The sequence below is a fragment of the Medicago truncatula genome, chromosome 2 (assembly GCF_003473485.1).
Source record: "Medicago truncatula cultivar Jemalong A17 chromosome 2, MtrunA17r5.0-ANR, whole genome shotgun sequence".
Lineage (NCBI taxonomy): Eukaryota > Viridiplantae > Streptophyta > Magnoliopsida > Fabales > Fabaceae > Medicago > Medicago truncatula.
The window spans coordinates 4,799,286-4,826,390 of NC_053043.1; the positions used below are offsets into that span (position 1 = coordinate 4,799,286).

Sequence of the window (27,105 nt, forward strand, 5' to 3'; positions counted from 1 at the left end):
TTGCTAGCTTATTGGTGTTATTGTGTTCTTATATATAACATATAGTACAAAAATCAATGTAACTAAAATGATATCATACGGATCTAAGAATATCACCTTTCCACATGTCAATTATAAGGTGATACTAAGACATGCATGATTTGGAAAACACACAACATGGAAACGTGTTTATGAAGTTTAGATACATATTTGGCCACTTTGACTCAAATTAAAACTAAGATAAAATACCAAACTACAATGATATATCAATTCGTGCAAATTTGACGATAGACTTTCTCGTGCATTATAGCATTTTCCTTTGTAAAACTAGCTAGATTGTCTATATTAATCAAATATTTTACTAGTTCTATAAAATATCAACATGCATGCCTGTTCAAAAAACAACATGCATGTTTTTTTTTTTGCAATATTTTTTTTAGATATGAATAATATAAAAATTTCATTTTAATGTACATAGTATTTAAGTAAAAAGTAATAGTTTGATGCCCCTTAAAAAATACAATTCTAGAAAGTTGTTCATCCCAACCATGTTGAGGGATGACGAGATATATAGTTTGACCATTCCTAACCATAAACGAATTGGTAGGTTGCAAAATGAATATACATAACAGCCCTATTCAAAAATAAATAAAAAATACATATCAGCTAGTTGCATGGCCAATTTATGATTCCATCACTATAAATACTTGCAACTTATATACGAGGAATACACATCTTACATACAACGTTTTATTAACTACTCTTAATCAGTTAGTTCTAATAAAAAGTGAAGATGATTTCTTACAACTCAAACCTATTTCTCATTTTCATTATCTTCACTACAATTTTATGTCTCCCTTCAAGTACTTATGGAATCCCAACCAAGTACTCTTCCATAATGGGTCCAAACCTTGATAAGCTTCCTACTCAAGATAAAACCATAGAAATATTCCAATTATGGATGAAAGAGCATGGACGGGTCTACAAAGACCTAGACGAGATGGCAAAGAAATTTGACATTTTTATTTCCAATTTGAAGTATATCACGGAGACAAATGCAAAGAGAAAATCATCTAATGGTTTCCTTCTTGGTCTTACAAATTTTACTGATTGGAGCTCCGAGGAGTTTCAAGAAAGATACTTACACAACATTGACATGCCCACGGACATTGACACAATGAAGGTGAACGACGTTCACTTATCATCATGTAGTGCTCCTTCATCCTTGGATTGGAGGTCAAAAGGAGTCGTATCTGATATTAAGGATCAAAAGAATTGTGGTAAGTTTCATCGTTGTCTGCACGAAAAAAAAAATCTTACTTTAACCACATTACTTTAACCACATTGCATTTGTTTTTGTTAGGGAGTTGCTGGGCATTCTCAGCTGTAGGTGCCATTGAAGGAATAAATGCAATAACAACAGGGAAGCTTATCAACCTTTCAGAGCAAGAGCTTTTGGATTGTGACCCTATAAGTGGGGGTTGCAATAGTGGATGGGTCAACAAAGCATTTGATTGGGTTATAAGAAACAAAGGAGTTGCATTGGATAATGATTATCCATATACGGCAGAGAAGGGTGTTTGCAAAGCCTCACAGGTCCTTAATTTCTATCAAATATTATATATATAGCTTCCAAATTTCTTATAATTTTTTAGTTCTTTATATTAATTTAACTATCTTCTTTGTTCATGAATTGTAGATTCCAAACAGTGCAATTAGTAGCATTAATACATATCATCATGTGGAGCAATCAGACCAGGGACTATTGTGTGCAGTTGCTAAGCAGCCTGTTAGTGTGTGTCTTTATGCACCCCAAGACTTTCATCACTACTCATCCGTAAGTAATTCTATAATTAGGGTTAAATATATATTATTGTGTTTTTACTAAAGGATTACATATATTTAAACCTTATGAAATCACAACTTTTTAACTTTAATCTTTATAAATATTTTATCTATTTTTAAGTTTGATCTTTTGACTATCAAGCTTTTAGTCTTTGATTTGTAAGTCCAAAGCATTCATTTTATAAAATGATAGTCAAATTTTTCTGACAAAAGTTGAATAGATAATATTTTATTGAGATTAAAAATATTTTTAACAGAATAATTAATCTATTTATGATAATCTATGTATTTTTTAGTCGATGATAAGAAATGTACTTAATACAATAATTTATCTTTTTACCAATTTAAAATTAAGACAACATCACTTACTTGGTTCTTATTTTCATCCATTTGCAGGGAATATATGATGGACCCAATTGTCCGGTGAATTCTAAAGATACAAATCATTGTGTGTTAATAGTGGGTTATGATTCAGTGGATGGTCAAGATTATTGGATCGTAAAGAACCAATGGGGCACGTCATGGGGAATGGAGGGTTATATGCATATCAAAAGGAACACAAATAAAAAGTATGGGGTGTGTGCTATAAATTCATGGGCTTATAATCCAGTCAAATATAATGGAAGGAAACCAAATATTAGTTCCATTTTAGATCAACAATAAGTTAAAGCAAGAATTATGGTTTTATGCATATAGAATTTGTTTGTGTGGGCATTGTTGATGTTGTTTTCAACACGTCAGTTATCCTATTCAAAATTGTTAAGCATAAGAAAATGAATAAATAAATTGAAACACATGAAAGTTTCACTCAATGATGTAATACAAGTCATGACAATAAAGTGGCAAGTGTTCTGCTTATCATAAAATAATGGTGGCGAATGAATTTGATTATTTTTACTTTCCTCTATGATTTACATCTTCCTCCTTTTACTATTTATTTGTTAAGTGGTTATAAAATCTTTCAAGGTTTCACTGCCTTAGGGATCAAGCAAACAAGGACACGATAATTGTTGAAAATTGTCCAATGATCAAACAACTGATATATTCACCAAGTCTATCAAAAAGGTCCATATTTTAAAACTGAGAAGAAAGCTAGGTGTTGTAGCTTTTGAAAGTTTAAATTAAGAAAGCATGTTGAGATTAATAATTCAAGCTTAGGTGCATATAACAATTAGTTTAAGTTAGTTAGTTAGCTGTGCCCTATGCAACTAACTTTCTGTGTTTTAAGGCTTAGTTTGTTGACACTATAGCAGCTACTTGTTGAAACTGCATATCCACTTGTATATACATCTCACTCTTGTGAATAATAAACATGGTCTTTTCATATATATCTCACTCTTAACTCAAGCTGAAAGCATGTTAAGTCGCGCAAGGGTACTTTCGTCCATTCAGTTGGGAGGAAGTGTTTTTTGTTGGGAGAAAAGCATTTTTCAATTATAATGTTTTATGATATGAAGATACTAGCCAAATGTTGGCAAGGTAAGCATAATTCCAATATGGATAATACAAATTTTTCAATTGAAGATATGGTCGTTGAAAATGAATTTACTTTGGTAACATCTAAATCACAAATATATAAATTGAAGAAACACTAAAACAAAACAAAAAAACAAAAAAACTGTCTCTAGAAGCTGAGCAATAAAACTAAACTTAAAATATGGTCTAGTCTCCCATAATAAAACTCTACCTTATATAGAATATTGAAAGTAGATATATATTTGACCAAAAAAAAGAATATATTATGTATATATTGTTGTTTTAATGATTATTATTAAATTTGACCACCAATTGTTTTGCCAATTCATTCACTATAAATACATGGTAATACCAGGAAAACACATTTTTCTATACTACGTTTTGTTAACCACTCCAAATCTTTTACAAAAAAAAACTACTCCAAATCAGTTGGTTTTAATCAAACTTTGATGATGTCGCTCACATCAAACCCATTTCTCCTCATTATCATCTTCACTATATTCTTATGTCTCTCTTCAAGTACTTATGGTATCCCAACCAAGTACTCATCCATATTGGGTCCAAAACTTGATAAGCTTCCTACACAAAATAAAACTATAGAGTTATTCCAAATATGGATGAAAGACCATGGAAGGGTCTATAAAGACCTAGAAGAGAAGGCAAAGAAATTTGACATTTTTGTGTCCAATTTGAAGTATATCACAGAAAGTAATGGCAATAGAAAGTCATCACCTCATGGCTTCCTTCTTGGTCTTACCAACTTTGCTGATTGGAGCCCCCAAGAGTTTAAAGAAAGAATGTTACACAAGCTTGACATGTCCATGATCAATGACACAATGAAGTTGAATGATATTGCCTCATCATCATGCAATGCTGCTCCTTCATCCTTGGATTGGAGGTTGAAAGGAGCTGTCACTAATGTTAAGGATCAGACCAACGATTGTAGTAAGTTTGTTGTGTTTGCATCATTAATTACGTATCACTGCATGATATTAATTGATACACTTTTTATTTTTTTTGAGGGAAATTAATTGATACTCTTAATAACATGAACTATTATAAAATGTCACGTGAGTTAATCTTTTTTTTTCTCTCAATAGATTTCCGTTTAAAATGGTTCTATAAATACTTATATTATGTTTTGTAATGTGATGGGAGAACAATAAAATTAATACATTGGAGACTAGGGCCACCTATGGATCTCAAATAATGGTCCATATATAGACTCGTACCATTTTCAGTAAAACACCACATTTATTTCTTTTCTGGACAAAATTCTTTATTTTTAAAAAATGGTCCACAGTTAATTTTTTTTTTTCAACATATTAGAGTATTCCAAAAACTACTATATATCACTTAGTCAAGAAATAAAAATATATATCTCTCTTTTTCCAAAAATAAAATATTAAGTTAATTGCCTTTTAAAAAATATTTAGTTAATTGTGGCATATTTTCATAATAAATTAAAAAAATATTGTTTTAATTATAAATCATACCACCTGCCACACATCCTATATTGTTTTAAGTAAATATATTTTTTTCTTTCAAAAAAAAAAAGTAAATATATTTTTTATAATTATAAATTTATAATTTTTTTATCAATAGTCAAATCTTTTACAATATGATGAGTCAAAGTTCAAACCTGTGTCAACATATAATAAATGGCATTGCCCTAAATAAAATTATTTTTAGCAGAGGAAACCATAAAAAAAAAAAAAAAAACAGAATTTTTAAAGTTTAATCCATAGTTTTTTCTTCTAGGGATATAGCACTCATTTTTTGTATTTTTTTTAAAATAATGAATCTAATTAATATTGTTGGTAAAGACTAAACCTAAAAATTCATAATTTTATAGATACTAAAAACATATTTAACTTGTATATATATATATATTAGTAAATAACTTTTTTTTTTTACCACATTGCATTTGTTTTTGTTAGGTTCTTGCTGGATATTCACAGCTGTAGGCGCCATTGAAGGAATAAATGCAATAAAAACAGGGAAGCTTATTAGTCTTTCAGCGCAAGAACTTTTGGATTGCAACCCTGCAGCATGCAACACTGGATTTGTGAACAATGCATTCAATTGGGTTATAAGAAATGGAGGACTTGCATCGGATTATGATTATGCTTATACGGCAAAAAAGGGTTTTTGCAGAGCCTCACAGGTTCTTAATTGATTTCTACCAATATTAAAAAGTTTAAAAAACAAAAATACTTTTTGTATTTGAGTTCGTTATATTAATTTTTGACCACCACCTTTGTTCATGAATCGTAGGTGAGAAACAATGCATTTAGTAGCATTGATACATATTATCATGTGGAGCAATCAGAACAAGGACTATTTTGTGCAGTTGCTAAGCAGCCTATTAGTGTCTGTCTTTATGCACCCCAAGACTTTCATCATTATTCATACGTAAGTAGTTCTGATTTTTAAGTTAAATATATATTTTTAATCTTTATAAAATTAAAAAATTTTAAATTTAACGTTTATAAATATTTATATATTTTAATTTTCATCTTTTTGCATAAATCGCATACTTTAGCCTTTGATTTGTATGAGTAAAAAAAGTCTCTGATTTGAACATAGATTAAAAACATTAAGAAGAAGTCAAAAATCGGAAATTTATCTTAAAATTTGTACAATTTTATGTTAAATACATAATTTTGTAATAAATAACTATCGTTTTCAATATTTTTTTTTTTACCATTTGTAGTTTTCTTAACCTATGCAATATGGCAAATTCTATGGTACACTCAAAAATTTAAGTGTACCGATACACCAAATCATCAAATTCATATTGAAACAAAATATTAATCAATTTTTTATTTGACAGAATTTGAATAAATAGTGCATCTAAATCATGGTCCAAAGGTTGACCCCTTTTTTGGTAAATTTTAATAAAGTATTACATTTGTTTATTTTCTTATTATTAATAAATTTACTTATATTTTAAGACAGATGGAGTACATCACAATATTATCTCCTTTAAATTTAACAGAATTCTAGCACGGATTTCCATGCTAGTTTTACTAAAAACGAAATGATCCACCTTTAAACTTTTTTAGGGATTTATATTAAACAACTCTTGAATATATAAACGGTATATTTTATAAAAGAATTAAAACATTTTGGTGAGCAAAAATTTATTGAGTACGACGGTTGCTCAAAACCGTGACCAATTTGAGAAAACAATTTTTTTATTTTTATTTTTCCCACATATAAACCAAAACCTTGACAAACTCTTTATTTAATCAATAATCTCCATAATATTGACAATTTTTCATTGAAAAGAATATCATTGAGCTCCAATCAAATACACCAAGATGTTTTTTTTGAAGGAAAATACACCAAGATGTTGTTAACCAAATCAAAGAGGATAATTTCTTTCCATTCTTCCCTCCGTATGATAAGTTAAATATCATAAAATTATCAACCAATTCAGCCCCCCATTCTCTTACATTTAAATCCATCTATTTGAAAATAGAATCCCAAATTATTTTTGTGTTTGCACAACTTGCAAACAAATGACTTGCGGTTTCAATTTCATTAAAACAAAATACTCAACATTGTTGATGCACATCAATTATCATAAATGATTGATGTTCGATGTCACAATGATTAATTTATTTTCACTTAATTTTTCTTTTGTATATCGATTGGCAGGGAATATATGATGGACCCAATTGTCCGGTGAATTCTAAAGATACAAATCATTGTGTATTAATAGTGGGTTATGATTCAGTGGATGGTCAAGATTATTGGATTGTAAAGAACCAATGGGGCACGTCATGGGGAATGGAGGGTTATATGCATATCAAAAGGAACACTAATAAAGAGTATGGGGTGTGTGCAATCAATGAATGGGCATATAATCCAGTCAAATATAATTGAACGAAGCATTAGTTCCATTTTATAGATCAAGAATAAATTACGGTTTAATGCTTCTAGGTTTTGTTTGTGTGGGTAATCTTGATGTTGTTTTGAAATGTTAGATTCCCTATTCTAATTTGTAAGCATATATAAATAAATAAATCAATGGAACGATATATGTTGGGCTTTGGAATCATCATTAGTACCATCTCTCTTTTTTTAAACGGCAAATATTATTCTCGTCGAGTAGCTGCAAGATACAACAAACTCGCGGAAGGAAAATGAAAAACAAGATGATGCCGCATATATACGGAACACCAAAAACCCAACAAAACAACAAAAAGGTGGCATCAAGAAATGAGGCCGAAATATACTTGTTAGCACCAAGCATACCCCTGCCTCAGCTTTGAACTGGCCAAAACTCACCAACATAAAATTCCACCAGCCACGCACACTACTGCAGGGAAAGCCGCAAAAACAGGATTCCAACAAATAGCAGTAGGCGCATCAGTTCAGCAGAAGAGAGATAACAACCAAACTAATATAATCGGCCAACCCTACCAAAAACCAACCGCACCTACATCCTTGCTTTCCTACCAAGACAATCAATTGGATCCCAACACCATTCGTAAAAAGAGACATTTCGGAGTGTGTGTCCTAGACAAGAACCACCGCCAAGACAAAACTTTAACATTTTCCACAATATCATCAACTCCATAATTTGCCCCAAAAAGTTGCTAGCCAAATCATACCTCTCCCCTTTCTAATCTTTTTATTTCTACCTGCATCCTTCCAACACTCCCAATGTATAAAAATACTTGGCGGTATAAGATAGCCTCCTCCCAACCACCCCATTAAATCCCGCCACACTACACTAGCCAACTCGCAATGAAGGAAGAGGTGTAACGTCGATTCCTCACTCCTACCACACGAGACACACAACAAGGAGCCTTCCACCGGTAAAACATTCCTTAAAGCAAGATTGACCTTAGTCGGAATGCGATTAAGAAGAACTCTCCAACCAAAAGCTACCACTTTTGATGGCGCCGGAATTTTCCATAAATCTTGAAACACCCCTTTCTCTTCCGTTTGCCACAAGTCCTCCGTTAGCACCAACCCCACCAACTTCGCATATGCCGATTTGACGAAAAAAAAACCCCTTTATCATCTAAATTCCACCACCACAAATCCTCCTCTTGAGTCCACACAAAACCCTCCAAATTCTCATTTAGACTTACTAAAATCTCCTCCTCCCACATGAATAGATTTCTACGCCAATTAAACCTCCATACCGTGCCTTCCTCCAAGACCTCCCCCATCTCTCTCTCTCTCTCTAACTGCTTTTAACTGTCATGGTGACTGAGGTTCACAGTAATTAGTTTGCTATAACCGTTGGAGCTAGATAGCTTGAGCTAGAAGCAATCATATATATAAATATATAATGCATTCCTTTGGTTGTTAAATTGCTAGAATGAAATCAGTTTCAAGTCTAACAAACACATAGAGTAAAAGAGTGACAAAACAAGAGTGAATTCTGGCGAGTTTGTTGCGAGAATGAGTCTTAAGCTTTGTGATTTCACACCATTGTAAACGTTGATTCATAGTGGAGTTTTTGCTCGGACTCTGATCGAGGAAAAACATTTAGTAAGAAACTTAAAAACAAAAGATAACACTTTTATTGCCTAGTTTGAAATTCTTTGAAAATTAATTGCTCTATAGTCAGGGACGGATCCAAAAATTTCATAAAGTGGGGTCAAGATCGTTTATCATGAATATTTAAACAAAAATATATAAAACCATAACCATTAAAATGATGAAGTCATTACCATTAAGTAAAATAGTGAAAATTACAAAAAGTATATGACTATATCAAAAAACTAAAGACACGAAGAATTACAATTTTCCTCTTCGTGACGTCATATTTTGAAAGCGTTGCAAGATTTTTTCATTTTCAAAACACTATCAAATATATCACTCTCAATGTATGTTACCAAACAACCATTCAAAACTCATCTCCCATACGGTTGCGCATTTGATTCTTCACAAATTTCATAGCAGAGAAACTCCTTTCAACAGTTGCAGTAGCCACAGGTAAAAGTAATACTAACTTCTAAAGTAAATACACCATTGGATAAGCAATATGTCTTCTAGTTTCCACCATCTTTCTTGAAAGATCACTAATCCTATCTAAATTAGAAAACTGTTCACATGAACGAACATCCATGATATAATTTTCAAGTTAATTGCCTATTCCCGTAAGCTCCAAAGAAGAAAATTCTGATGGATAAAATCGAGCCAAATTAACGCCTTGGTTTTCCTTGTAACACGAATGCATCATCCATATTTACAATGTCAATATTTTGCTTCTCACAAAACAATGACACTTCACATAGTAAATTATGCCAGCCATCTTCTCTCATCTTTTGCAATCTATCATTTGAAACTTTAACTAATGACATAGCATTTACAATATCTTGATCTTTTCTTTGCAATGCTTGAGATAAATAATTAGTAATTCCCAATATATTTCTCATCAAAAGCAGTTTAAAAATAAATTCAAAAGACTGCAAATTATTCAACAATAGACGAGTTTCAACTCGATGGTCTGAGTTTGAGCTATCTTCCAAAATCATATTAAGCACATCACACATAGAAGGAAACAAAGAAGCCAACCTTAGTAATGTACCATAATGTGATCCCCATCTAGTATCTCCAACCCTTGTTACTGTACTTTCTTGATTCAAGCCACGCCCGCTGGAAATTTCTCCGCACCCTAGTTCATCACCTACTTTACGAATCTGACTTTTTCTAAGCATATCTCTACGCTTACATGAACCTCCTACCATATTAGATATATTGTTGACTACCATAAAGAACCAAGCAATATCATCAAGCTTTCTTGCAACTGCCACAAGTGCCAATTGGAGTTGGTGAGCAAAACAAGGAACATAGAAAACAGACTTATTTTCTTTTAGGATCAAACTTTTAAGGCCATTAAATTCACCACGCATATTACTAGCCCCATCATATCCTTGCCCGCGAACTCTTGACAAACTTAAATTGTAATTTGCAAACATGGACTCCAATTCTACTTTTAAAGAAATGGAAGTTGTATTTTCAACATGGACAACCCCAAGAAACCGCTTAATAACATGCCCTTTCTTGTCTACATAGCGTAAAACAACAGCCATTTGCTCTTTATTTGAAATGTCTCGAGATTCATCAATTAAAATGGAGAATAAATAATCTTTAAGATCAACAATAATAGCTTTTGTGGTCTCAAATGAAGCAGCTTTCACAATATCTTTTTGAATGCTAGGTGCCACTAATTTGAAATTTCCCTGACATCTTTTCAAGACTTCACCAAACTCTTTATCATTCTTAGCAAGAAACTGTAGAATATAAAGAAAATTACCTTTATTCTTGGAATCCTCTGATTCATCATCACCGCGAAATGCCAGCCCCAACTTCAATAAAAGTCGAATACACTCAATTGTTCCTGTCAAATGAATTCGGTATTCCCTTTTGACCAAGTCTGATTGTTTGTTAATCACAACTTCAATGTGTTGCCTCTGGTTCATTAATGCATTACATTTTCTCCAAGCTTGATTGTGCGCACTGTTAGGACCTCCAACATGGACATTGAGTCTATCTTTCTTTTTCCAATTTGAAAATCTCTCGGTAAAAAATGCATCCCAACCTTTGTTTTCACCAATCTCAAATCTCATAAGATAACAACATAAGCAAAACACATCATCTTTTGACACACTATATTCCAACCAACTACCAAATTCAAGAAACCAATCAGGATTAAACTTACGAAGAAAAGTCCCAAATGGTCGTTGCGAGAAATTATGTTCCTTTGGTTGACAAGGCCCTTTTGCTAAATAAGCTCTTCGAATTTCATCTCTATCATTTGGATGATAACATGACAATTGTTTCCTTTCTCCAGGATTAGCTGGAAGATTTTCCAAATCAACCTCTAGAAATCCATTTTTGAATGATGGCCCTGGTCGTTCATGTGTTGGTGTTGGTGTAGTTTCCACTTCATTAACTTCTTGAGACTCTCATGTTCTTTTGTAGTACCTTTCAATTTCTAGCATATTCAAATAATATAACTAATTTAGTACTTGATTCCAATACAAGCACAAGTGAGACATAATAAAAATTGGGGCAAAAATACTAAACATAATAATACAGTATAAGTAAAAAATTGGGGAAAAAAATAAATCTCAATAATATAGTAGAACTAGAAGACAAAAATAAGATTAAAGGTAACATGGTTTTTGCAACAATAGTGGTGTGGAATTGGAAGTGAAGGTTTTTGCAACAATAGTGGTGTGGAACTGGAAGTGAATCACTACTTATACCGGTGGTGTGGTGACATGGTGTGGAATTGGAAGTGAATCACTACAAAATAACAACAATAGTGGTGTGGTGTGGAATTGTAAGTGAATCGCTCCAGCTAAGTAACATAAGGTTTTTGCAATTTTACAAATTGCAATTGCACACAACACTTAACTTTTCATTTTTTTTTGTTTGGTACAATTATAAAATACTACCGCTAGGCCAATCTGCACAGTTACTTTTCATCTTCCAATGAGTTTGTGACCACTAATCTTCTTTTAATATTTTTTTTCAATGTATAAAGTAAATGTAGTACTACTATTTTTAACAAATATAATATAATAGTTTATATTGTTTGTCTGAAGTGTATAAATTGAGTTACGTGTGAGCAACCTAAAAAATTAAAGTAGAGTTTTCTTAAAGAAGAATATTATAGTGGGGTCAAACATATAAAAATATGGTATTATTGGTTAAAAAAATTGACAAAGAGTGGGGTCAGCTGACTCCAAAACCCTCTATTTACATATGTGTCTGTCTATAGTCACATGATATTTAGTTGCATCTATTACTGTCCCGTAGCAAAAGCCTCAACTGGGAAAGTTTTGGTGATACCAGCTAAACTCTTGAAGTGAATCTTTCCATTGAGTGTTTCATCTATATTAATTTCATTGACAGGAGGCCAAAGCATGAGTTCTTTGGCTTTCACCCCTTTGAGCTTCTTAATTTTCTTTTTCAACATGTAACCATTGATTTCAGTATCATAACTCACCAACTTGCCAATCAATTTAAAGTTGTGTTCAACTTTCTTCTTCTGCAAGATACGCATGTAATCGGTGTTTCTAACAAAACTAACTTCGATTACATCGGCGAGTGGAAGAAGTCCTAGTGGAAGTCCAAACTCATTCAACATAGCCTCCCAAACTTTCACGTTGTGGCATGTCATATAAGCATTAACCCTGCCAAATAAGCATTAACCCCTTTCAATGTTCTTTGTTTGAGGACGAGTTTGTACATTAGTCAAGTAGAATATCATTTGTAGGTAAAATCACTCATGTTCAAATCCACCAAAGGATTGAGTACTAAACCCTTCTGGCAAAGCTACACCGACAAAACAAATGATTCTCCACTTCAAGAGTCTATGTACACCACACATAATTCAGACTCGTTCCTTCCAACAACACCCCCTTTATAGATAAGTTTCCACGAGTAGGAAGTCTACCAATGATATCACACACTGCGACACTTAAACGAGAAGTGGGGAGGAATTTACAACTCAAGGCTACATATAGGGAATTAGCCGTGAAAGCATTTGAAGTTTCAAGCATTCATATCCATTTATCCTTCTCCTTAGATGAAAAGGCTCCCCTCCTTCAATGAAAATCTCCATTCCATTCCTCATCAATCCAACGCAACGCCTCATTTGGTTCACTTTCCCATTCTTTTAGAGAGACAACGAAAATAATTGCAGAAAGACTAGCTAGAGAGAGGATTCTCCCCCAACTAAATATCATGCCAAAAATACGTAGATTCCCCCATTTTCAACTCTTTTCTTCGCAAACTCTATAAAGCAATCTTGATCATTATCCAAACTCTTCCCAAGATTACACACCTCATTCTACCAAAGAAAATGAAATTTAAATTTAATTCTATCAAAAAGATTTTGCGGAAAATCACATTTTTCCATCAGCTTTGAACACATCTTTCCACAAGAACTTATCCACATCCACAATCGCCATTTCAATTTTGCAAGAAGCGTCGAAGTGAAGATTTTCAATTTTTGTTAAACATATTAACGATTAAAATTAACTAATAAACATTATTTAAAAAGTCAACAAATAATAGATCAATGTAATATATTACACTAATAAAAAAAACAAGTATTAATATTTATGTATATGGGTCTCGTAAGTCCTAGTTCAACTGACAAAAATGCTGAAATTGTTAGGTCGGACATCATGACCGGAGTTCAAACCCCCAGTACGTGCACTTTATGTGTGTGAGTTTACGATGACTTTGCCATCTCGTTTATAAAAAAAAATTATGTATACAGTTTGTTCGCTTTGATGGTAAAAAAGAATCCAAAATTTGATTTGATTTAAGTGGTTATGCAAACGCACATCCAAATTCATCGAATAAATTTCAACTTTTTTTTGCGATTTTCTATTAATTTAGATTAGTTTGTGTACATCTATAAATATTAATGTGACATCTATTGAGAGATTTTTCTAAAAAAATTGTTAAAATTTTACTTACTATCTACTACTCTTACCATCACATAATAAGTGGGCTAAAATATGGTTTTGATCCCTGCAAATATGTCTCGTTTTGGTTTTAGTCCCTGCAACAAAAATTTGTTGTTTTTGGTCCCTGCAAATATGCCTCATTTTGGTTTTGGTCCCTGGCTCCACTTTTATGATGATTTACACACGTGGCACATGATGACTGAACCCATTTATTAGAGAAAAAGTCCCTGCAAATTCTTTTGATTTTGAAAAATGTCCCTGTAAAATATTTTGTTTTTGGAAATAGTCCCAGAAATATTTTGCAGGGACCAAAAACAACAATTTTTTTTACAGAGACTAAAACCAAAACGAGACATATTTGTAGGGACCAAAACCATATTTAGCCTAATAAGTGAATCTTTTGTAAAAAAAATAAAAAATATTGTCCAAAAATAACCAATCCATTTCACTTTTCAATACAATATTAATTAATTTTTTTCTCCAATTATAACTCTAATTAATACTACTTTCATCACTTTCAATTCAATATATTCCACTTTGCATTTATGATAATAAAAAATGCATCAATATTTGACAAGAACACTCAAAATTATTTTTTTCTCTCCTCTATTCATATAATTTTCTTAATATACGTAAAAATGAACGGATAACTCACTTAATCTAAAACGAATGGAGTATTTACATTGTTAGTCTTATTTTTGATTTTTGTAAAATATAGTTTGTTTAGAAACACCATGAGGGATAACCTTGGTGCAACGGAAAAAATATAGTTTGTTTAGAAATACCAAATGATGGGACCCCTTCCCGGATCCTGCATATGCGGGAGCTCTAGTGCACAGGTTGTCCCTTTTATAGTTTGTTTAGAAAATTCCATTATAGATGAACAATTAACAAACTTTGTAATAACAAATACGAATGAAAGTTGAAATTCTGTAGAAAGATAGGAAGAAAAAAATGTTGGAAGAATAGTACAGGGGAGACGTCACAATTTTTTGCGACGATGATTGGTATAAAATATAGTAATAAATATTAGGTGTCGTGAACTGATTGGTTGGCACTAGCCATCCCAGCTCATCTGGCTCATCAAAATTCACAACACACGAATGACTCTGAAAAATGAACAACGATTTTGTTATGTTATGACACAACAACCACTGGAACTTAGTTTAAAATTGAAAGCAAATAGATACAATTATTTGGAAAGTTTTCGTTCCTTTGCTATATGGCAGCATCATCCCCTTTTATTTACGCGCGTTGTAGTTACTCTCCACTAATTACTTCTTTTTCTCAACCTTCTTCCTCATCCTCCCCCTGTTGCTCTTCTTCATCCACCCCTAACTCCATTTGCACCCCCCTTTCTGGTAATTCCCTATTTTATTCTTTTTCAATTTCAGGTTACTTACTCCCTTGTTCTAAACTCCTGCATTTATTGTTGTTTAACTTATTCTTCAATTGCTTTAATTTGTGGGATATTGTAATTATTACAATTTCAATTCGATTGAATCAAGTAATTGAGTTCAATTCCTGAATAGAATAACACAATAGAAAGAAAAAAAAACAATAATAATTTGAATTCAATTGCGTTTTTGTAGATTTCCATGTCTAAATTTATGATGGCTGTGTTACATTCTTTTCGAGAACTGTAAAGTTGTTGTCACGTGACTGAAAAGTCACTTGTTGAAGTCTTGAAAACAGCCTCATGCGTAAAAAAACAAGATTAGACTGCGTGCAATACACCAAAATGGTGGGACCTTTTCCCGGACCTTGTGTATGCCGAAGCTTTAGTGCAGTGGGTTGCCCTTTTGGGTTGCATTCTCTTCCCTCTTTCTTTTTTAAAAAAATGTTTGTGTTATATTTCCTAATTTGTAGGTAACATGCCATAGAAATATTAATATATGATTTTAATGTTGGAGATGAACGTCTGCAGGTGCAAACAAAGTAGAAAGACACATAAGCCTTAGAGCTGAAGCTATGAGTACTACCACTCAGGGAAAGTCTCCTGCTAGAACCACTGGGAATCTGAAGAATGATCCTGATCATCTACTTGTTCTTGTCCATGGTATCTGGTCTAGGTAATGTTGTTTGAAATTGAATTACTATGTTTTTATGTTCATATTTGAGTTAAAAGATAGTCTGAACGGCCGGTGGAAAGAAAATCCAACAAGCTTAAGGTTTTTATGATTATATACAATATTGAATGTTCCTTTGTGAATCAATGTTGGTTAGTGATCTTAAATTTTTTTCCTAACTAACTAGACTGAATATGTTTAATTATCTAAAAACCTGAGTTCTTTTGTGATAACTAATATTGAGGAGTTTCCGAGTATATAGATTTTCCCTGTCTTAGTCTTTTTAATTGCAATCAAAAGATCTTTCCATAGAAAAGCAAGGCCGTGTGCGTGGTACATTTTTTTTGGCTTAAATAATCAGTGAAAACTTAATTAGTTCGGAATCCATATATCTTGCACTAAAACCTGAATCAATAGGCTCTTTTAGAACACAGAAGTGATGCACAATATCTCTAGTAATTGGATGTTGGAAAATTTCTTCAGTCATTATTGTACTGTTTGTACAACAAGCGGTGCCTGGCATTTGTTCACTATTTTGCTGCTGGTTTTTGCTCTCCAATTGGATGTTTTAACTTGTTTTAACTGATACAGCCCAGGTGACTGGAGTTATGCGGAGGAAGAGTTAAAAATGAACCTTGGGAAAAGCTTTTTAATTCATGGTAACTCCATCTTTTTTACTTATGGTTTAATACCATTTATTTTGTTTCTACCACCTTTTTTTTTTTTTCTTGTTTTCTTTAAATACAATTTTTATGTTTGATCTGTGCTTAATTTTGTATTGTGTAAATGCTTAAAACTCATTGAAGGTAGTGGAAAATGCATGTTGTGTGTATTGTGCACAAAAACATATTCAAACCCCAACAGAAGAACAGTTTTGAAAATCTTGGGATGATTGCGTTATTGCGGTAAACTGTAAACTGACCGAAATGCCTTAGCCAACTCAAAGTTGATCACACGATCTCTCTAGTGATAAACCATGGTTGTTTTCTGTGTAATTCATGAGAAAAACATTTCTATCAGTTGCACGCATTAGTTATCCCTAGTTAGTTGTATATGCTGAGAACGTTTTTGCAGAATTGCTCGTGTGTGTCCATGTTAAATTAATCTTTAATTGTTTTTTTAAAGTCCTTAAAAATGAATTTGATTTCTGCAGCAAGTTCATCAAATGCTTACACTAAGACATTTACTGGGATTGATGAAGCTGGGAAGCGATTAGCTGATGAAGTGAGTCTTCAAGTATTATATACAAATCTGTTTGTCCAAAGTTTGCACCTTCAGAGTCGGTTCTGAATCAGGTCTTGAATAATATAATATTTCATTTTATCACAACAGGTCATGCAAGTTGTAAAGAAGAATCAGAGCCTGAAGCGAATATCCTTTCTGGCCCATTCTCTTGGAGGCTTATTTGCTAGATATGCAATTGCTGTTCTTTATTCACCTGATACCTATAATAGTGGCCAACCTGATGATCCAGTAAACTGCGAGATGGAAAACTCACAGAAAACAGACTTTTCAAGAGGGATGATTGCTGGACTGGAACCAATGAATTTTATTACTTTAGCAACTCCGCATCTTGGCGTAAGAGGGAAAAATCAAGTATGTTCAGAACAATCAAATTATGGTGCTTTTATTTTGACACATATGGACTTATATCTAACAATATAATGCAGTATTGCTTTTTACTATACATACTGTATGTTTTATGCTGATGATTCACAGCTTGCATAATGTTTAGGCTTAATTGTTATAACAATTAAAATATTTAATGATTTTCAGCTCTAAATCAGATTTTTGCTAAAGTTTTACTCTTAGATTTTGTGCTAATTGTTTGAGTCATCTTTATATACTTCTTTCTCTTAACTGGTTCTTATTTGTTCTCTTCCGTCGTTTTCTCTTCCATTGCTTAATCATTCAAGTTTAATCGAATTCATCATTGATTTTCATGATTGCCACAAAATCTTGATTGCATGCACTGCCTTTAGAATTTTTATATAGGTCAATGGGTTTTTGACTATTTTTGTAATGATTTTTTCTGTTAACATTCATACTTCACAGCTTCCATTTCTATTCGGTGTTCCGATCCTAGAAAAGCTTGTTGCGCCTGTAGCTCCATTGTTTATTGGTCGGACTGGTAGTCAGCTATTCCTTACTGATGATAAACCCAACAAACCATCCCTTCTTTTGAGAATGGCTTCTGACTGTGAAGATGGAAAATTCATGTATGTAATGGGAATTTTCTTTGCTGATTACAAGTTCCTTTGTTTCAGTAAAATAATCATGTTCTTATAACATTTTTATGCTTTGTAGATCTGCACTTGGAGCATTTAGAAGTCGTGTTGTTTATGCTAATGTATCATATGATCGTATCCTTTCAGTGTATTAGTGACACTTATTGGCCCTTTCTTCCTTAATTTGTGTTATTCCTTTAACCTATATAGATATGGTTGGGTGGCGCACGTCTTCAATAAGGAGGGAAATCGAACTTGGTAAGGTGAATATGAGTATTTTTCTTCTTTGATTGTCCCCTTTTTATTAAAATCAATATTAAATATTTGGATTACAATAAAATAAACATGTCGTATGATTATGAAATTTGTATTTAGTAGCTGAACTCCTGTATGTGGTCAAGTCCCGTGTTTAACAAAGCCAAGAAAGTTAAGAACTCCTATAACACCTGACTATAATGCATTAATTTGCAGTAATTTTAGAAGCACTTTTCTACTCTTTCTTGAGCTTTGTCAATTAACACTTCAGTCTTCACATTTTGAATCATTGGAATGGTTATATACTTATCACTGTTAAAATATCAATATTTTATCCATATCCTACGTTTCAAATATTCCACCATAATTATAAATTCCAAGTAGATATGTAGTTCAACGCAGAAACACAACATGTTAGCTTAAGTTTCAGAAAAAGGAAAACACCTGACTTATGGAAGTTGATAAGGCAAATATATTTGTGTTATGTAACTAACATTTTGTATTTGTTCCGACAGCCTCCACGCCAATCTTTGGATGGATACAAGCATGTTGTTGATGTGAATTACTGTCCCCCAGTTCCTTCCGATGGACCTCAATTTCCTCCGGAGGCAGTGAAAGCAAAGGAAACTGCACAGCATACACAGAATAGTGTAGAATTTCATGAAATTATGGAAGGTGATTAACCAAAACTAACAGAAGATGCTCTAATTTACATTGTGAGACACTGTTGTCTTGTTGCCAAAACCATTTTGTTGTCTTATTGCTAAATCCACTTGATGTTTTAAACAGAGGAAATGATACAGGGATTACAAAGATTGGGATGGATCAAAGTTGATGTCAACTTTCACTCAGCAGTGTGGCCTCTCTTTGCCCACAGTAACATCCATGTACTGCATTTCTCTGAATCACCATTTCAAGTATGCTGGCATCACTGGTATAGTTTATAACATGAGTATTCCTTTGATTTCAGGTGAAAAAGAAATGGCTTCATAATGCTGGTGTAGGAGTAGTTGCTCATGTTGTTGACAGCTTAAGACAGCAAGAAACATCCTCAATTTTACCAACATCATAAAAAAAATGTTGTGATAAGAAACAGGCCCACGTTCGTAAACCTTTACTGGTTTATACACTTAGGAAAATTGAATAAGGGAAAGGAAGTTAGTTACAAGAGATAAAAAACAGATCTGATAGTATATACAATGTCAGGAGAAGAGTGTAAGATATCTTTGGAAAAATCAATTGTTAGTTTGGGTCGAGAATGCGTTTCTCTAACTAGGGGGTTGACACCCACTATTTTCTGTGTAAATTCACGTGCATAAATCAATACAATCATACTCCCCATTTGATACATCAATACAAACATACTTATCATTTCATTCATTTGTTACATTCATTTATTCCGTTTTCGTTTTCACTGGAATTATGAAATATATCAAATGGTGCTTTCGTCCAGAGAATCTATTAAGAGATCCAACAAAGATTGGCCGGGTTGGAACCACAAGTTGCTGCTGTTGAGTCCATGCTAAAAAACCAAGAGGCATTGTTACGGGGACAAGATCATTTGGTGTGCTTGCATGATGTGGCACTGCCGGAACACTCTGCTCAGCTGGGTTCCTTGATGACTAGTGTCACAAGGATCACCAAGTCCCTGCAAGCTCTACATACTGAGGTGCGAGAAGGATTCCAACTCCAAAAAAGCAGTCCCACTCAGTCCGGCTCCGTAACTCCGTTTCGAGTGCTGGTTCGGGGAATTGAGTGACAATAAAAAATTATAAAATTGATGATTTGTACGTGTGGATCCATTTAGAAACTTATTTGAGGAGTTCTAGTGTGGATATTATTAGTTATTATTTGGTAACCCTAGGTATAACCTTGTGGATGTTATCAGGTTATACTCATGAAGGAATACAATTCTTAAAAAAAAAAACATAAAATCCGTCAAAAACTATGCATATCAAAGGTCTTCAGTCTCCACAACTATTTTGAGTAGAAGAAGGGTATTGCAGATTTGAACACACACTATGCATATCAAAGGTCTTCAGTCTCCACAACTATTTTGAGATGCATTTAAAGAAGATTGTTAGCAAAAAATTGTTCAAACAAATATTTTGGTAAAAGATCTAGTTGTTTATCTCTTGGTTTTTAATCCACATCAAGGTAAAAAAATATATATATTTTCCTCTTAAAATTTAATTTCACATCCAAATAAATCGGGCAAAAACGTAAAACCTTAATTGTTTAGAAGTTCTAGCTCAACCGGCAAATGTCGAAATTGCAAGGCTGGACGTCGTGACCTGAGTTCGAACCCGGAACCTCGCGGTTATGTGTGAGTTTAATTCCAGTGAATTACCACTTCATCTAAAAAAAAAAAAACGCAAATTATGTACATTTCCAAATTCTTTGCGGAGAATATTTATTTGAAAGATATCCACCAACGGGTAAATGTGCTTCAAAGATGCTTATACATTTCAAAAGCCTCCATTGAATGAGATACCTTAGGCCAAAAATATTTGGAATTCTTCTACTATTAAGTGGGTCAAACGTAATATTGATGGTTGTACCAAAGGTTGTCTATGGACCTGCACCTTGTGGAGGTATTTACCACAATAAGGATGTCAATTATTTAGGTAACTTTGCGCTCAATGTGCATAACACTACTTACTTTCAAACTTAGTTTCTAATATTGTAACTTGGTATCTAAGAAATAGATTGTTGAACTATACGGAGTTAACAACAAACAAACATGTATTTTTACATTTTCCATATTTTTTAAAGAGGAAAATCAATGTGTTGACAAAAATCTTTGATAGAATGGTCTGATTTGGATGGATTCTTTTTAAATTCTTTAAATTGTAAAAGATTATACTTTTTTGAATTCAAATTTTGTTAATGTCAAACTTTGTTAAAGGCTCCCTTCCTTCTTGTTTTTGTGGATTCAACTGAGTTCCCTTGTTTATCCTGGCTTGAGCTTTGGTCTATTCCTCCAAATGTTTTTGTTTTTGTATTTGTCTTTTTTATTTTAATTATATTTTTTAATGTTGAAGGCTTGAAGCTGATATGTGATCACTAAGGGGTGCAACATAATTCTAAAGTTTTGGTTTGTTGTTATTTTGCCCACTCTTTTCTTTTCTGTTAAAGGTAGTTCAATTTTATTCTTGAAAAACTTTTTTTTTTTTTTTTTTTTTTTTTTACAAATTATTCTTGAAGAACTTTTGCAGAATAATCGAAATCAAAGGCACCGTAATAAAACAAGAAAATTTCCTTTTAAAATTTAGTAATTTCGATACATTAGCACATCAATCACGCAAAAAGTGCAAAAACACAAACATTCCTTTTTCAAATTCAATTCAATCAATTCATACTCAAACCATTACCAACGCGTAATCACTTCTCAAACGCGCTTCTATAAAAAGAAACCCTCATTCTCATTTCTTCTTCATCACCCAAACTACCAAAACCGTTACGCAGTTTCAAACCTCGCAGATCTTCCATGGCTTCCCCTAACCAAAACTTCGTCTACACCGCCAAACTCGCTGAACAAGCCGAACGCTACGAAGGTAACATCGCATTTTCGCTTTTGATTCGTATCTTTCTTTATTTTTCTTTCTTTTTTTGCTTATTTGTTTCATGGCTTTGTTTCTTTTAGAAATGGTTGATGCGATGAAGAATGTTGCGAAACTCAACGTTGAATTGACGGTTGAAGAGAGGAATCTGTTATCAGTTGCTTACAAGAATGTTGTTGGAGCACGTAGGGCTTCTTGGAGGATTCTTTCTTCGATTGAGCAGCGAGAAGAAGCGAAAGGGAGTGATGTGAATGTCAATCGGATCAAGGAGTATCGGAAAAAAGTTGAATCGGAGTTGGCTGATGTTTGTAATGATATTATGACTGTGATTGATGATCATCTTATTCCGAATTCTTCCGGTGAATCTAATGTGTTCTATTACAAAATGTAGGTTTAGTTTTTGGTTTTTATTTGATTCTGTTTTGTTTTGTTTTTGTTCGCCATGAAATTTGAATCTTGAATGGTGTTGTTTTACTTTGTGTTTGATTGTGTTGTAGGAAAGGCGATTATTATCGTTATCTGGCTGAGTTTAAGAGTGGTGATGAGAGGAAAGAGGCTGCTGATCAGTCCTTGAAAGCATATCAGGTTGTTTCTCTTGAATGTTCTGTGTATTTCATTACTGATTCACAATTGTCTTTGAGAGCTTAATCATGCTTGGTTTGGGTTACTTTACATTCATATCCTTTCTGATCTTAGTATATAACTATATATGCATTTGTTTCTTAGTTAAAGCATTCCGCGGGACTTGCCATATAAGAAGCTTTTGGGGATCAATAATGATTTTTTTTTTTTTTTACATTTATAATATTCCATCTAATCTTGTTATAGGTTTAAGTGATAATTATTGACTAGAACTTATAAAAGCTGTTTTTATTGGGAAAAGATTGATTAAAATAACTTTTGCTTCCATCATACTATGTTTCTTGCGTATAAGATTTGTGCACTTGAATTCATTGTGGTAAATTGTTATATACACTTCATAGGGGTTAGCATAATGATTGTTTACTATAAAAATATGCTTGTGATTGATTTAAAGATGAAGTGAGGTGCTAGATGTTGGTGCTTAGTCTTCAGGCATGGCATTCATTCACTATGTGTCTTATATTTGTCCCAAGACTGATCTGTGATTGGTTTTCGTGGTGTGACCTTGTTTACTTGAAAAACCATCATTGTGTCTAGGGGAAGTGACAAACTGTGTTGAGTTTCAAGATTTTTTTTGCACCGGTTCACATTAGTATTGACTCTTATTAATCATACATGAAAATAATTACAGGAAGCCTCCACTGCTGCAGAGGCTGAGTTACCTCCCACACATCCCGTCAGACTGGGTTTGGCTTTGAACTTCTCTGTGTTCTATTATGAAATCTTGAACTCTCCTGAAAGGTATATCTAATATTACGTTCTTACTCAAAGAATGTTGCACCCCCTCAGTTTTTTTGTGTTCATGCTAGGCTGGTCTCTTAAACAACTGTTTTCTTTCGTATTTCAGGGCTTGTCACCTTGCCAAGCAGGCATTTGATGTAGCAATTGCTGAGTTGGATTCTCTCAATGAGGAATCTTACAAGGACAGCACACTGATCATGCAGCTTCTGAGGGACAACCTGACATTGTGGACTTCCGACATTCCTGAGGAAGGAGGTGGAAACTATCTTCTATTAACTATGCTAATTTGATATGCAGAGGATGTGAAATTTACCTGAAATGCTTTATTTTTTATTGATAGCATTTGATATTTTCCTTAGTCAGACAGGACAGGAGTATGTGTTGATAACAAGCTTGTTTTAGATTGTTCTCTCTATGTCCATGTGATTGTTAGTTGTTAGTAAAATAAGTTGTCCTCCCACCCACTTGATAGAGATTCCAACTAATTTTTGGATCAGAAGAAGATCCAATGGAAGATTTAGTAATCAGGCTTAGAGAACTAGATCTTGTTTTGTTCCATGAAACATGAACATAATTCATCTTCAAAAAATTAATAAAAAATCCATATGAATTTGCACAACTTCACAATCCTGTAGAAAGCAGCCCTGACAGTTTTTGTTGAAAAATGAGTCAAAATAACCTGCTAGTAGTTCTAAAAACTCAGATAAACTGTTTCCAATTGCGGCGCATTACCGTGGGGTGAAACAGTGGCTAGCTGCCTGCCAGATGTGTCGTGTGGTCCAGAATGGAGTTGCGTCTGTTGCAGCCACCTTCGTGTCTTCTCTTGGCATCTGGTTTTGCGTCTTGGGTGCTGGGATAGCAGCGTCACAGTGTTGTGGTCAAAAAAACCTGGGAGCGCCGTTAAAATTGAGTCATTATATATGGGAAATAAAATTTTGGGTTTTTGCACAGTAGAAAACCTATTTCCCCTCTTGTCTGTGCAACTTCTCTCTTGTCAATAGTGCCGCATTGCGGGGGGTGGGATGAAACAGTGGCTACCTTGCCCCCATAATGGAGTTGCGGCTGTCGCAGTCGCCTTCTTGTCTTGAATTGGAATCTAGTTTTGTGTCTTGGGTGCTAGGATAGGAGCGCCAGTGTTTTGGCCGAAATAACCTAGAAGCATTGTTAAAATTGAGTCATTATAGGGGAAATTTTGGGTTTTTGCACAGTAATAAACCTACTTTCCCTATTGGAACTGCAATTCATAACTGCCAGCCATCATTGTCCCAAACTGCCACCATCTTTTACAGCAGCAGGGGTTTCAGCATTCATTGTACCAACCCTCACCTTTCCCTCATTCTAATAGCTGGGACAACACCTGCTGCTTCTCAACCATCATCAATCAGTGGCTCATCTCTCAATCCCAGATTTGGGGTCTAACATCGGCCAATATAAGTCCAAAATATACTAAATATCGGCCAAGCACCAACTCATAGTTTATGATTCTCAATGCTTACTGAATCATCACTAACTTCCAGCATTGGGTCTTAGTGGTAGTGGTATTATAGTTTGTCTTTAGTGTTTCCTTTCTGGTTGTTCTAAACTCGTTAGTATTAATTACTATAATGTTGTAATGTCTACTATGCCTCAATTTTGCCATTGTTACTTTCCTTTCAAACTTGCCTTCGCTCTTCCTATGCATATTATTTTCTACTGAACATTATTTAATTTATTACTTTTCCGCCTTTGCCCTTAAAGAAATTTTCCTGTATTTCCTTCCTTTTTAACAGTTGAGGAACAAAAGTCTGAATCTGCCCGAGCTCCTCCTGCAGGAGATAATGCAGAGGTATGTAATTGTGTTACCTGAGAGATTGTCTTCTGGTTTTACTTTTACCTTAACAAAGTTATATTTTGCATGCAGTAAAGTGACAGGTTTTACTAGGGGTTTGTGGTGTGAATACGAAAGACTAGTCTCTATGCAAGTTCTGGTGGTTCTCTGTTTCCATGTTTTCTAGTTGTAGGAATTTTAAAGCTCACCACTAGGATGTTTTAATTACACAGTAAGTATGTCTCTAGGAAAATTATAAACCCTGGGGCTTTCTTCTTCATTTGACAATGTAATCCAGCATTGCCAATGTTGCTTTAGATGCTTTTTAGCTACCGGAAAAACATAAGATTCATGGATGACTGTAATAATTTAATTGGTGCTTTTTGTCTACATATACACTATTCAAAAAAATGCCACCTTAGATGATTTCATCATCTTACAAAGTAGTATATATTTTAAATTTTTGTAATTAACTTAGAGTTTGGTCTAGCACTAAAACATCATATCATGGAAATGGATGTTCCGGGTTCGAGCCCTATTAGTGTTGTTAGTTGGAGGTAAATGTAAAATTACTGAGAGTCATAATGTCTTCTCCATCTTGAACTAGGCCTCCATTGGAAATGGATCCTCTCAAAACAAAAACAAAAAAACTTCTCAATTTTCATATATCTTAAATCACTTTTTCCCCCTTTTTACAAATTCTAATGTTCATCATTCCTTTATATTTTTTGCCACTTGAGAGGATTCTAATCCATTCCATTGAGACTTCCGACCCAATCATTGTTTTTTTGGATCGGAGTGTAACTCCCGATTGGCTTATTTCAAAGGTCGACTAACAAAGGTCTATACAGCAATCACCACTATCAAATTACAATTTGGATTTTTATTTTTCAAAGGAAATAAACTAATTCGTATTGAAAAATTGTGTCCTTAGTTTAATGATAGATTATTCTTTTTCTTGTGGTTTTTCATAGGTTCTCTCTTGCGAAAAATTTATTAGTCGATACACGTAAGAATCTTGGTTTGCTATGTTGTGGGAGTCTAATCCCGATCGCTAAACTCAATCCTAATTGGTGATGATAGATTATTCTTATTAGATTATTATTATATTTTTGATTCTTTTGTAAAAAGACAAACTCTTCTCTTTTGAGGTTTTAAAACTTGCAACCGTGTGTGTTGCCACTTTTAGTTTTTAGACATTCAGAGATGCTGATACTTTTTTGCGATCATTGATAGTGATATTTGCTATGGTTACGTTATACTTATTTTTTACTTTATATTTTATTTTGCACAAAAGCATATCGAACTTATTATAAATAAATTCTTTTAAGTTTAAAAGGAAGATTGTTTTCGACCAAAAAATCGAAGATTATTTCCTCTCGTGAAAGGAGTGGCCAGTGATATTTAGGCTAAAAAAAATTAGATGTTTTACTCAAAAAATAAATTAGATGTTGCAAATAGGTTTTAATGGTGTAGATGACCACACATGAGAGAACGTGAGGAAAACCAACGGGAGAGAAATATTTTCCGCAGGCAATTGAATTTCTTTCTATCTTGGATTGGTTTCTCCCTAACTATTGATTTAATATAAGAAAATGCTTACGGCTTGGATTGTTTTGAAATCTTTACCATCCATTTTAATATTATATCTTTCATTTTTTATTTTTTTTTAGGATACTAATGTATCTTTCATTAACTTGAATTTTTTTATTAATTAAACCTAAGGCTTGATTAAACCTAGAGACTTGGAGGCAAGCCTTAGAAGCGTATGGATTCCGCTTGAGTAGAAGCAAGACGGAGTATATGGAATGTAACTTCAGTGGAAGGAGAAGTAGGTCTACCTTGGAGGTGAAAGTTGGAGATCATATCATACCCCAAGTTACACAGTTTAAATATCTTGGGTCTTTCGTACAAAATGACGGAGAAATAGAAGCAGATGTAAGCCATCGTATTCAAGATGGGTGGTTGAAATGGAGAAGAGTCTCAGGTGTTTTGTGCGATAAGAAAGTACCATTTAAGTTGAAAGGAAAGTTCTAT

General features: G+C 33.4%; 4 protein-coding genes across 8 annotated transcripts; 3 read left to right on the forward strand and 1 right to left on the reverse strand.

Moving 5' to 3' along the window:
* The first annotated feature begins 877 nt into the window (after nucleotides 1-877).
* Nucleotides 878-5,479, forward strand: LOC11439317 (cysteine protease XCP2). Its single transcript, XM_003593724.4, has 6 exons — nucleotides 878-1,259; nucleotides 1,343-1,575; nucleotides 1,679-1,816; nucleotides 2,221-2,393; nucleotides 3,821-4,245; nucleotides 5,241-5,479. Exons 1-6 carry the CDS (start codon nucleotides 878-880, stop codon nucleotides 5,477-5,479), a joined length of 1,590 nt encoding a protein of 529 aa, XP_003593772.3.
* A 3,994-nt stretch (nucleotides 5,480-9,473) lies between these two features.
* Nucleotides 9,474-13,256, reverse strand: LOC120578149 (zinc finger MYM-type protein 1). The gene is made up of 3 exons (XM_039830394.1): nucleotides 13,195-13,256; nucleotides 12,090-12,476; nucleotides 9,474-10,956 (listed from the first exon to the last, which is right to left on the reverse strand). The coding sequence occupies exons 1-3, from the start codon at nucleotides 13,254-13,256 to the stop codon at nucleotides 9,474-9,476; spliced, it is 1,932 nt and encodes a 643-aa protein (XP_039686328.1).
* A 1,592-nt stretch (nucleotides 13,257-14,848) lies between these two features.
* Nucleotides 14,849-19,695, forward strand: LOC25485953 (lipid droplet phospholipase 1). 5 transcript variants are annotated; one of them, XM_024777541.2, is made up of 12 exons: nucleotides 14,985-15,124; nucleotides 15,356-15,569; nucleotides 15,691-15,835; nucleotides 16,424-16,491; nucleotides 16,986-17,056; nucleotides 17,165-17,428; nucleotides 17,888-18,051; nucleotides 18,140-18,195; nucleotides 18,271-18,323; nucleotides 18,831-18,990; nucleotides 19,105-19,202; nucleotides 19,286-19,695. In XM_024777541.2, exons 3-12 carry the CDS (start codon nucleotides 15,735-15,737, stop codon nucleotides 19,385-19,387), a joined length of 1,137 nt encoding a protein of 378 aa, XP_024633309.1. In that variant the 5' UTR covers nucleotides 14,985-15,124; nucleotides 15,356-15,569; nucleotides 15,691-15,734; the 3' UTR covers nucleotides 19,388-19,695. The 5 variants fall into 5 exon arrangements, 4 of the variants coding, with proteins under 4 accessions (XP_039686215.1, XP_013462549.1, XP_024633309.1 ...); XR_005644054.1 differs by lacking the exon at nucleotides 15,356-15,569 and having other exon boundaries at nucleotides 14,850-15,124; nucleotides 19,119-19,202; XM_013607095.3 differs by lacking the exon at nucleotides 15,356-15,569 and having other exon boundaries at nucleotides 14,855-15,124.
* Nucleotides 19,696-21,536: 1,841 nt separating this feature from the next.
* On the forward strand, nucleotides 21,537-25,511 carry LOC25485955 (14-3-3-like protein C). Its single transcript, XM_013607097.3, has 7 exons — nucleotides 21,537-21,872; nucleotides 21,962-22,265; nucleotides 22,376-22,463; nucleotides 23,152-23,261; nucleotides 23,368-23,516; nucleotides 25,031-25,086; nucleotides 25,162-25,511. Exons 1-7 carry the CDS (start codon nucleotides 21,806-21,808, stop codon nucleotides 25,162-25,164), a joined length of 777 nt encoding a protein of 258 aa, XP_013462551.1. The 5' UTR covers nucleotides 21,537-21,805; the 3' UTR covers nucleotides 25,165-25,511.
* The last annotated feature ends 1,594 nt before the right edge of the window (nucleotides 25,512-27,105 follow it).

Bases quoted from the DNA above. Each gene is read 5' to 3' on its own strand.
- LOC25485953 (XM_013607095.3), top strand. From the start codon at position 14,986: ATGGCAGCATCATCCCCTTTTATTTACGCGCGTTGTAGTTACTCTCCA. The intron at 17,057-17,164 runs GTGAGTCTTCAA...TTATCACAACAG, and splicing joins GGAAGCGATTAGCTGATGAA to GTCATGCAAGTTGTAAAGAA. The intron at 19,203-19,285 runs GTACTGCATTTC...CTTTGATTTCAG, and splicing joins TTGCCCACAGTAACATCCAT to GTGAAAAAGAAATGGCTTCA.
- LOC120578149 (XM_039830394.1), bottom strand. From the start codon at position 13,256: ATGGCGATTGTGGATGTGGATAAGTTCTTGTGGAAAGATGTGTTCAAA. The intron at 12,477-13,194 runs GTGATTTTCCGC...CTTATTTGGCAG, and splicing joins TTCAAAGCTGATGGAAAAAT to GGTTAATGCTTATATGACAT. The intron at 10,957-12,089 runs GTAATAGATGCA...TGAATTTGGTAG, and splicing joins GAGGCTTTTGCTACGGGACA to TTGGTTGGAATATAGTGTGT.
- LOC11439317 (XM_003593724.4), top strand. From the start codon at position 878: ATGGGTCCAAACCTTGATAAGCTTCCTACTCAAGATAAAACCATAGAA. The intron at 1,260-1,342 runs GTAAGTTTCATC...TGTTTTTGTTAG, and splicing joins TAAGGATCAAAAGAATTGTG to GGAGTTGCTGGGCATTCTCA. The intron at 4,246-5,240 runs GTAAGTTTGTTG...TGTTTTTGTTAG, and splicing joins GGATCAGACCAACGATTGTA to GTTCTTGCTGGATATTCACA.
- LOC25485955 (XM_013607097.3), top strand. From the start codon at position 21,806: ATGGCTTCCCCTAACCAAAACTTCGTCTACACCGCCAAACTCGCTGAA. The intron at 23,262-23,367 runs GTATATCTAATA...TTCGTATTTCAG, and splicing joins ATCTTGAACTCTCCTGAAAG to GGCTTGTCACCTTGCCAAGC. The intron at 23,517-25,030 runs GTGGAAACTATC...CCTTTTTAACAG, and splicing joins CGACATTCCTGAGGAAGGAG to TTGAGGAACAAAAGTCTGAA.